Here is an 11,432-nt window from a genome sequence, read left to right as displayed (position 1 = left end):
ACAATCTCACCCGTTGTCTAGGAGACTCCTTAGTCCAAACACATGGGAATCAGGTGTATCCTGAGTAGGCGCCACTCACTCGGATCCTAACGCAGGTAGACGAAGCATCCACTCAAAATGCCGCGCAGAAAAACTGACATCTCTGTAGTAGAGGATGGTTTTGGTAGGTCATCACTTTTACAGTATTTATGTTTTTAATATTGTATCCATTTAATTTAGTCAAAGACAACAAACTCTAAGTATCCAGCAACAACTGAATGCATTTTTTCAGTTCTACTCCAGTGTGAGATTAAGTGGGTTATTTTAATTAAAACCTTCTTCTTACCTGTGTGTTTGTCACAGGAGGAATGGATATAGATGCCGTGTTGGACAGTGATGGTGATGGTAAGTCCCTTGGCTTCGCAAGCTTGAGCTGTAAAAAATGACAACTTGTGATGTGTGATGCAGACTTGGTTATTTGTTGCAAATATGGCCATACTGGTTTTCATTTATGTTGTGTGTTTAGCCTATTAAAAAAAAAACACATTTCACTGTTTCACTGTTTTCTTAACTGGATCATTCTGGATTGAGTGATAATCTGATAATACAGCATATAACAATAGCCCATTTGAAGTGGTTGGGGACACAGCTCCTTTGTTTAATGGGCTTTAACATTGTGATCTTTCCTCCCTCAGAAGACAGAAACAGAAGAGCCAGAGGCAACAGGAAGCCGCCCAGACCTCGCAGGAGGCAGGCGGAAAGCGAGGAGGAGAGTGAAGAAGAGGACGAAACTCCCAGGAGGAGAAAGGCCAAGAAGAAAGCCAAGGAGGAGAGCGAAGAGGAAAGTGAGGAGGAGGAGAAGAAAGGTCGGAAAAGGGGTGGCAAAAGGGCTGCCGGAAGAAAGAAGAATACGAAGGATGAGGACAGCGAGGAGGAGAGTGAGGAGGAACGAGGGAACAAGAGGAGGGGTGGAAAAGGAGCCAGCAAACAGGTGAAAGAGGATCAGAACAACAAGGAGAAGAAAGGGCGAACAAAGGGGTCAGAAAAAGGGGGGAATGACAAAGACAAAGACAAGAAGAAGGGGAAGGACAGCAGGTGCAGTATTCTTTAAGTTTACGTGTCGCCACACTGGCTGCTCCCTGCCCCACACTCCTTTGGGATGGATTTGTTTTCTGTTTGCAAGCCCAGGCATCAAGCTGAGACAGATGAGTAGAATCTGTTAGAATCTGCTGAAAGAGCATTGTTTTAGCCATTTTTAAATGTCATTTAATGTCATATTTGATATTCTCTACGTCTAGCAAAATGTTTTTATTACTGTAATGTTAACTTTGCAATGTGATCACTGCAAGTGGAAATTCATGACCTGGTTTGTTTACTGGTAGTCTATGATTTCTTTACCTCACTCTATGTCCTGACTGCTTGAGATAAACACTGCTCTTCAGCTATCTGTGCTTAATGTATCACTAAAGATGGCTGCCCTCTCACACTCATGCCTCACTGCCTTCCATCTCATGGACTGGAAGTGCCCTATACACTCAACAAGCATTCACTACCTCATCTAACTTCCTCTGACTGGCCACCTGCAAAACCAGTCCCTCTATCCCACTAAAGACCTCTGCATGCCAGCTGGTGCTCTCTGATGACTTCGTTCTCTCCTGGCAGTTCGTCGAATGAGGATGATGAAGAGGATGAGTCGATGTCCGAGGGCGAGATGGCCGCTCTGAAGGAAGAGGTGGAGGAGAAGAAGAAGGAAATCATCATACTGCGGAACAAGCCATGGCGCATGAAGAGGAGGCTCAAGGCTCTGAAGTAAAATGGCTTCTGCCTGTTCACATTACTGTTGTTCCTCTTTGATCTCGGGTGTTTTGTATTTGTGCTCTACTTTGTGGAGATCTTTATGGTTTTACTCTTCGTTACTGGTATGACATCCACATCCATTGACTGCTTCATGCGTACAGTATTCTCTGTTTGCCTGATTAAAGCTTCTCATTGGCTTTCCATCTTATCTAACTCAGCTGTTTTTTGATTGTCTTTTTTGATTGTCTTGAAGCATTTCCCTACTGCTATAAACCAATTTGGAATACCAAAACGGTTGATCTATCACCTGTTTCGCACCGTAGTTGGTGTGGATGTTTTACTTGCTTTTTCACTGCTTTTTTCACTGTTGCTTTAAATGCCTCAGTTTCTATCTGTGTATTTCCATCAACATCCATCGTAATCGTTCTCATTGTACTGTTATACTCCAAGCACAGTCTAGAAACTTCTCAAAATATAAGCAGCCTTGGTAGCATGACTTAACAAGCCGGGGTCAATCAAAGGCATTACGCTAGACAAGAGCGATGGGCTTCAGATAAGACTTTCAAGTACCCAGTGTGGCTCCCCCAAGAACATGTGTAGTTGAAACATTGCCTCAGACCAGTGAACTGGTGTAGGTTACATGTGATGTTGCTCGACAGGTTACAGGTTGCTCGAGGCCAGGGGAAGCTGACCTGCTTGTACTCTTACATGACTCAAATGTAGTTCATGTGTGTTGTTGCATACTGCATGTCCTGCTTCAGCTTCATCAACTTGGCACGAATCTTAATGAGATTTCGTTTTTAGGCCCGTTTTCTGAGACTGAGACCAATGTTTCCAATGTATATTATGTTAATATATATTGCATTGTTGCATTATCATTTTCTACAAATATAGACACGATAATGAATAGACAGGCAATATTAGTTGTCAAACACTTCAAAAACGGTCACAGACGCTTAAGATGGATGGGCTAATTTATTGCATGCTCAAGTTTCAACGATGAGAAGACAATTGTAAGGAGGTCGTATTTCCACCTTGGTACTTAGATACCCTTGACTATGAATCTGTCACTGTCACCTATCCTGAGGGGACAAATATGGCCCCTGTTGCTCATAGTTGCCTTATCAATTCTCTTGTTTGGTTATGTGTAATGGACGATCCTTTCCTCTCTTTCCTTGGATATTAGGGAGGCCCAGGCGTTTGTGGAAAAGTTTGAAGGAGCTCTGGGGAAAGGTAAAGGAAGGAAACTGTATGCATTCAAAGTTATGATGGCAAAGGTATAGTACTGCACTACTTGGGTTTGAAAACCAACGTGTCAATATATATATAAATAACAATAGCAAAATATTTCAGTGTATGTGCAAACTATGCATGTTTTTGTTTGTTTTTCTTTCACCAGAAATGGATCAAGTTCAAAAGAGACTTTGACAATTTCAAGACCGCCTGCATTCCTTGGGAGAGGAAGATAAAAGAAGTTGAAAGTGTGTTTTATTAACATGTGTAACACATTCCTTGTCATACAGAATGTATAAAAGTTATTATACATTGTGATGTTGGTCTTTCTCTCTGTTGTTAAGGTCACTTTGGGTCCTCAGTAGCTTCTTACTTCATCTTTCTGCGATGGATGTATGGCCTGAATCTCATACTTTTTGGATTCATCTTTGGACTAGTTATTATCCCTGAGGTATGCATTGGATATAAAAAGTATATGTATGTATATATAAATATATAGGAATGTATACTCTATATATATATATATTCAATGGTGAACTTGTACACGGTGAAAGTAAGGTGTGGTGTAGCTGAATATTCAGACAGACAGGATTTAAAAACAAATGTGTGTGTGTGTGTGTGTGTGTGTGTGTGTGTGTGTGTGTGTGTGTGTGTGTGTGTGTGTGTGTGTGTGTGTGTGTGTGTGTGTGTGTTTATGTGTTTATGTGTCTTTAGCTCCTAATGGGGCTTCCTCAGGGATCCATACCTCGAAAGACGGTTCCGCGGGCAGAGCAAGCTAAGGCTATGGACTTCTCCGTCCTCTTCGAATTTGGTGTGAGCGCTTCATTCAACGACTCTCTGTGCAGGGGATGGGGTTGGAGGGTCACCATGATATTTGTTATAGCTCTGCTCCTGTCATTCTCCATCAAAACCCCCCATGTTGTGGCTTTGTCTCCAAACAGGGTTACTGTAAATACTCTGTCCTGTTTTACGGCTACTACAATGACAAGCGCACCATAGGACTCCTGCAGTTCAGACTGCCTCTGTCCTACCTCCTGGTTGGCGTTGGGATATTTGGATATAGCCTGATGGTTGTCATCAGAACGTGAGTCCTAGCCCTTTGATAAACATGAACAACAGCAGTAGGAATGCATAACAAGGTTCACGTTTTAGAGTTGTGCTCCTTTAATCAGGCTGTATAATGTCCATTATCAGTGTTTTCATACTTTCAGCTTTCAGTCATTCAGTGTTTCTTTTACTTTTATTAGTCACTTTTGTCATTACATAACAGTGTCAAATTCAGTGTGAACCCAGTATTAAAGTGTGTGTGTGTATGTATGTATGTGTGTGTGTGTGTGTGTGTGTGTGTGTGTGTGTGTGTGTGTTTGTGTTTGTGAGAGAGAGAGAGAGAGAGAGAGAGTGTGTGTGTATGTGTGTGTGTGTGTGTGTGTGTGTGTGTGTGCATGCTAATATGTGTGTGAATGTAATATGTATTACATTGTTTCATGTGTGTTTCATTGTGTGTGTGTTAGTGTGTGTTTGAATGTATGTATGTGTCTGTGTGTGTATGTCTTCGTGTGTGTTTGTGTGTCTTGCTTGTCTCTCTCTCTCTCTCTCTCTGTGTGTGTGTGTGTGTGTGTGTGTGTGTGTGTGTGTGTGTGTGTGTGTGTGTATCTGTTACATCAGACCCCGCTGAGTAACCACTGAATCTGCCCTCTGTGTGCCTCCATGTTAGCATGGCGAGGAATGCCAACGAGGGGGGAGACGGAGCCGAGGACAGCGCTTTCACCTTCAGCTGGAAGCTCTTCACCAGCTGGGATTACCTCATCGGAAATCCGGAGACTGCGGACAACAAGTATGCCTCCATCACCACCAGCTTCAAGGTCAGCACGGCCCCCCACCTTCAAAATGCAGTGCACGATTCTGGCGAAAGGCTGTTGATATTTAAGCTCAACTGCCAATCAGATTTCACCTCTCTGTTTCATGCTCCTGAAGTGACGTGTTGATTGGCTCTTATGTTTGTTTCCCATTCACAGAGCTAAGGTTGTTTACGAACATTGGCGTTTTTTTGAGCGCAAACACTGAACGGACAGCTAAAAGACAATGATCTTGACAAAAAGTTTGGGTTTTGGAATAGAATTACGAGCTGTGCCTTTAAGAGTCACACCAGTGGCAAGCCGTTCCACCAGAGCTGTGGGGGCTCTTGTAGCTCAGAAAGAGGTGTATGGTACTCGGAACATTGAGGTTGCAGGTTCGTGAGCTTCGGTTTCCAAGTGCTGATAAAAAATGCATGTCTTTGCTGTACTGTAGTTTACTTGGACTGAAGGTATCTACTAATTGTAAATGCAAATCAGCCTGGGAACATGCTCCTCAAAGTTACTTAATCCTCAGCAAATTCAAATATGCGTACATTATAGGAGCTTATATAAAGAAAACAATACACGGTATCTGGTTTTAACTGGGTGGCTAGAGTAGGAGGAGGCCGTCCTTGTCTCCAGATAAATAATGAGTCTCTGTCTCACAAACAGAGGACAAAAATCTGCTTGGTCTTTACTGAAGCCATCTGAATGTTTCACTTTGTTGGTACATTGACTCTGTCTTCATGCAGGGGTACCAAAATAATGTCAGTACAGTGGTACCGTCCTCACAAGGATGGCACCAAAATAATGTAAGGACAACAGGGTGCCAAATAAATGTGAGTTCAATTGTGCTGTAATGTTAATACTTTCCTCATGTTGGTTTTGAAGGGAGCCAGGTCTTATGGCTCCGTTCCTTTCCAAAAAAACATTAAAAAGAACGGCTCGCTGTTAAGGGTCGGAGGTTACTCTCTCTCACAGACAAATAGAATGAATGTTAAGATGTGGTCCATTTCTTGTCCTAGTTCTAGCAAAGAGGGCCTATTAGAAGGCTATAGTCTTCTTGTCGTATAGTCTTCTTGTCTTAGTCTTCTCATTGGTCCCCTTTGCCAATACTGTCAGATTGTTCTGTTGCACATGTAACCGCACTGACTGATAACACTCACTCCAGCTGTATATTGTGTGAAGCATAACTAACATCAACCCGTGTATGGTGTGACAAAGCCAACTACCCAATAACATAACTATGAAAAGAGATCACAACAATAAAGCTCTGTTGCAGCTGCTTGCACTTAATAAATGTGTTACTTTTGTTAAACTCTTGGTTAACGGTGCGTACATAGCTAACTAGAAACCAGGCGCTCGCAATGCTGCCATTAGAGAAGAGTTTGGTGTGTATGCCCTGAAAAGACTACACGCTGAAGGTTCAAAAGCCATAAGTTAATAAGAGAATAAGAGAATAAGAGAAGGAACAATGGACAAGCTGGGGTTTTCTTAACCTTGTCAGGGGCATAGTCTAGGTGATATCAGGTTACATTTACAGTTACAGGAAGTGACTGGAAAAGAGGTGCGACTGTTTACGGAATGGCTTACGTTTCACAGTTAGAGTTCTGTTCAGTTTGTGGGCCTTGCGAGGGGCTGAGGCGGTCTTCCCACAGGCCTACACAGTCAGTAGTTTTACTGTGATGGCACAATCGACACAGTTGTCATAATGTACTAAAATGTACCCATACAATGATCAATTTGATGACATCGGTTGACCATACATGATGATGTGCGGTTGGTAATGTCTTTTCCCCTGTAGGAGTCTATTGTTGACGAACAGGAACAACAGAAGGACGAGAACATTCACCTACGCAGGTTCCTCCGAGTCTTAGCCAACTTCCTTATCCTCTGCAGCCTCGCAGGAAGTGGTTACCTCATCTACTTCGTGGTCAAGAGGTCACAGGACCAACAGGATGATGCAGACCTTACATGGTTTGAAAAAAACGAGGTGATTTTCTCTGCCCAGGCCTCCAGAAATATCAACCAAGATCTCAAACAGAGTTAAGAGTTTCGTTGAGTTTTCGTTTGTCTGCTTTTAAGAAACTCTCTCTCTCTCACAGGTTGAATTTGTGATGTCTCTTCTGGGTTTGGCGTGTCCACCTCTGTTTGAGACTATTGCTGAGCTGGAGGACTATCACCCTCGGATAGCTCTGAAATGGCAGCTTGGCCGAATCTTTGCCCTCTTCTTGGGCAACCTCTACACCTTCCTGTTTGCTTTGTTTGATGAAGTGCAAGAGAAGGTAATGCAATCTTTGTTTGCCATAAACCTTTGTTTTATGGCTACTATTAGTATGGTATAACTAAATAAGTATAACTATTACCACTATTAGTAACACAACTTTTTTTTCTCCATAATGAATAGCTTGCAATGTAAAATCAACTCTACAGAGTAAATTACACTTGCAAGTGTGATAAAGCCTCAATGTTAAATGCCTGTTAAATATTTGAGCGTGAATTTTAACACCATTAACAATTTCTGTGCCTAGCTGGAGAAGGAGAAAGACATCAAGAATGCCACGGTTACGGCCATCAATGACTACTATGCCAATTACTCTATGTACCACAACACGACTGACATCCCACCTCCAGCATTTGAACCTGCTGATGTTATTAGAGGACCCTGCTGGGAGACTGGTGTTGGCATAGTAAGAGTTACTTCCACAAATCTGCAATAAATGTGGTGATATTATGGGATGCATGGGATAGGATTAAGGGATGCTCATTGATATGAAATACCAGGGTAAAGAATTGAGAGTGCCATACTATGGACTGCACTATAACAATGTGCTGGTTTGCTTGGCAGTTAAATCAAGTTCCTTATGATTTTTTTGTGCAGGAATTTGTGAAGCTTACAGTGTCAGATATTCAGGTGTCATATCTGACCATCTTGATCGGAGACTTCTTGAGGGCTGTGATCGTACGTTTCCTCAACTACTGCTGGTGCTGGGACCTGGAGGCTGGATTTGTGAGTCCTACTTTGACTAGCAGCTCCACCGATAATTACAGATATTCTCTATCAATGTGCAGAGCCAGCCACCTCACTTTCATTGAGACATAGTATCCTGTCAGGAGCAGGGGTCTGTGCACCTGCATCTCATCTTACAGCTCAGATAACTTTAATCTTACGGACTGCCCCTCGCAGAGTGTGTGCTTTGTGAACAATAAAACCCCAGGTGAATTCAGGGGCACTCCTCTTGTCACTCTACCTCTGTGTCCACATTCATTCACACACACACACACACACACACACACACACACCCCATGTGTGATAGTGTGGCATCTGGCAAGGACAGGTGACACTTCTCGAGCCGGGGGACAAAGAGACACGCGACACCTTAGGAAGCACTTAATTACAGAGAGAGCGAAGAGAGACAGTGGGAGGGTTGTCACGAAGGTAAATAACAAATGATCACGATTCGTGTGTGTTTGTGTGTGTGTGTGTGTGTGTGTGTGTGTGCGTGTGTGTGTCTCTGTGGGTGCATGTGTGTGTGTGTTTGTTGTATGTCTGCATGTATTTGCAGCCATCGTATGCAGAGTTTGACATCAGTGGCAATGTGCTTGGGCTCATCTTCAACCAAGGAATGATCTGGTGAGGAAATCATCATGTCATTCTTCTAACAAAACTTTTAGCCAATGCATAAAATACCTTGTCTGAATGCACGTACATAATTGGAATTTTGAGTTGATTTCCTAATATTGCAATTAAAGTGAGGCTACAAAGGTGTGTGTGTGTGTGTGTGTGTGTGTGTGTGTGTGTGTGTGCGCGCGTGCGTGCGTGCGTGCGTGCGTGCGTGCGTGCGTGCGTGCGTGCGTGCGTGCGTGCGTGCGTGCGTGCGTGTGTGTATGTGTATGTGTGTGTGCGTATGTGTGTGTGCGTGTGTGTGTGTATGTATGTGTGCGCGTGTGTGTGTCTCTCATAGGATGGGAGCATTCTATGCCCCGGGCCTGATCGGGATCAACGTCCTGCGCCTCCTCAGCTCTATGTACTACCAGTGCTGGGCCGTGATGAGCTGCAACGTCCCCCACGCCAGGGTCTTCAAGGCCTCGGGCTCCAACAACTTCTACATGGGCCTCCTTCTGCTGGTGCTCTTCCTCAGCCTGATGCCTGTCATCTACACCATCATGACCCTCTCTCCATCTTTCGACTGTGGACCGTTCAGGTGAGGGGCAAGGCAGCTACCAGGGGTTTGGCTAGGGGAGTGTTACCTGAGTATTTCAGTATTGTTCAAAAAAGGAATAATATTGAATGTATTTAATATATAGAAAATATTCATATTAAAGATGACTGTTGAATTTTGAATTCTCCACTTTTGAATGTAAAATAACTTTGTATCTGCACTCATGAGTGTATGTAGATGGGTTTGTGAAAAGGTTGTGTTGACATTATGACAGTATGTTTTACCTCATTATGGGAACCAGCTTGGTTGCCACTGTTGTTGTGTGTGTACTTCACAGTCTTTGCACATTAACTCTGTTGTGTCCTCCATTCTGTGCCTGTAGATAAGAGGTACAGGCTTTTCACTTGGATGAAATGCTTTCATGCTAAAGATCCACAACATTCATTTGATTTGACAGTGGGAGGGAGAATATGTATGATGTAGTCATTGACACGATAGACAGGGACCTGCCTGAATTCATGGGAACCATCTTCAGCTACGCGACCAACCCCGGCCTCATCATGCCTGCCGTGCTGCTTATGGTGTAAGTGCACAATGACCTTTTGATCCTTGACCTTTTGATGAAGGTTTGACACTGTGTCCTAAATGCAAGCTAGCGTTGTTGCAGCACAGCACGACTCATTGTTGCTGTCCAGTTTGCAATCATTTGATCCACATCACACAATGGAGCGTTCATCTGTGAGCGCGTCAGGTCAACAAATAGACACGCGGTCGCGGTGTCCATTAACGCTTGGGTCAAAAACTGCTGCGCCACTCTTTGGTGATCACCCGTGGACTTAAATGGAATCGATTTGCTTTTGTTATTGTGGTTCTGTATTTGCAAGAGTAACCCATTGGGAAGTCAGAGCCCCAATATTTAGTCGTGAGAAGGGTGACGCTGAGTGGAAATTAGCCACTCTGAAAGTTTGGTTTTAGCCACTCTGAAAGTGTTTTTTTATTTTTTTTTACTTGTCAGGTTGGCACTCTATTACCTGAATGCTGTGTCAAAAGCTTACCAGCAAGCTAACCTGGACCTGAAGAAAAAAATGCAAATGGTCAGTAGAGAAGAAAGTATTTCTGTTCGTATTAACACAATTCTGTAATACATTATTATAAATAGTATGTTTTGATACTTTGAATGTGAAGGCCAGAGATGAGGAGAAGAATCGCAGAAATAACAAAGCCAGCACCAACCAGGTCATGAAAGACCTGGAGGACCTGATGCCCAAAAAGTCACTCAATCCCCCACCTGAACCTGATGAGCCAGCAGGTGAAGTCATATTTGCTCATATACTCACACGCACACTAACATATATACACATATACAGTACCCCACGAATACGCACATGCATACATACTAACACACACATGCACACATAAAGAAGACAGACATTCACACATTTACACACATATACATACTGTATACTCTCACACAGTTTATTTTAAGTAGGGTACTACACTGAAGTAACACACACACACACACACACACACACACACACACACACACACACACACACACACACACATAGTTTTGCAGGTGAAACACAAATGTAAGTTGAGTAATGAATACATGTGACTCTTTGCAGAACCCACCAAAGAGCAGGCTAAAGGCAAGTCCCCAAAGTTGTCAGGGAAACCAGGCACAGCCAATGGAAAAGGAGTAAACTTGCAAAAAGAGGTCTCATTGGCTGCAGCAAACCCCCGGGGACCCATAACCCAACCTCCAGGACCCAGGGGTTCGATACCAGGCAATCGTAGAGGTCCTTCACCTGGACCGGGCAGAGGACGAGGAAGAGAAGGCCCTCCCAGAAACTAGTTTTTTTAACAGAGAAATACACAAAGTAACTTTAACAACCGTCTACACATGTAGTTCACATCCACTGCAAACACACCAAACCCACACGTGTGTCATGAAGGGTTTCTTTTAAGTGCACATATTGCTCTATCTGTTCATTTGTATTTTTGTACATAATTAAACGTATTAAGTCTTAATTAATTTAATTATCTCTGTATGAGTATGAATGGAATCACTCCTAACAGGATGATGGCCACACACACACACACACACACACACACACACACACACACACACACTCACACACAGACACTTTTACTTACCAAAATAGCATAAAACCATTGGGCCTCATTCTCGAACGCAGTTAAGAACTAGTTAGGAAGATATTTCTGCCTAACTCAATGTACTTACTCCGTTCCTGGGACAATTCTGGCATTCATGAAAGTTTTCTCATCTGGCATTCGTTCTTAACTTAGACCAGAATTTAAAAACGCTAAATAAAAGTCGTAAGTCGACCAGATTGTTCTTAAGGGCTGAATTTGTGAGAAATCGTTGGTGATTGCGTTCACATCAATTCTACAGACATCCTCG

The 11,432-nt window shown here is 43.1% G+C and overlaps 1 protein-coding gene across 1 annotated transcript; it reads left to right on the top strand.

Annotated features, from left to right (window-relative positions):
• Positions 1–281: 281 nt before the first annotated feature.
• tmc2b (transmembrane channel-like 2b) lies at positions 282–11,038 on the top strand. Its single transcript, XM_042708214.1, is given in 19 exon segments — positions 282–384; positions 675–1,074; positions 1,642–1,788; positions 2,963–3,053; positions 3,176–3,257; positions 3,354–3,460; positions 3,724–3,940; positions 3,943–4,093; positions 4,724–4,871; positions 6,649–6,837; positions 6,950–7,129; positions 7,376–7,534; positions 7,726–7,854; positions 8,411–8,478; positions 8,810–9,049; positions 9,465–9,590; positions 10,023–10,101; positions 10,193–10,316; positions 10,633–11,038. Coding segments are annotated over 19 exon segments (2,904 nt in total). The 5' UTR covers positions 282–347; the 3' UTR covers positions 10,863–11,038.
• Positions 11,039–11,432: the final 394 nt, after the last annotated feature.

The sequence above is a fragment of the Clupea harengus genome, chromosome 7, assembly GCF_900700415.2.
Source record: "Clupea harengus chromosome 7, Ch_v2.0.2, whole genome shotgun sequence".
In the NCBI taxonomy this organism is placed as follows: domain Eukaryota; kingdom Metazoa; phylum Chordata; class Actinopteri; order Clupeiformes; family Clupeidae; genus Clupea; species Clupea harengus.
This window is presented reverse-complemented; position numbering and strand designations above follow the sequence as displayed.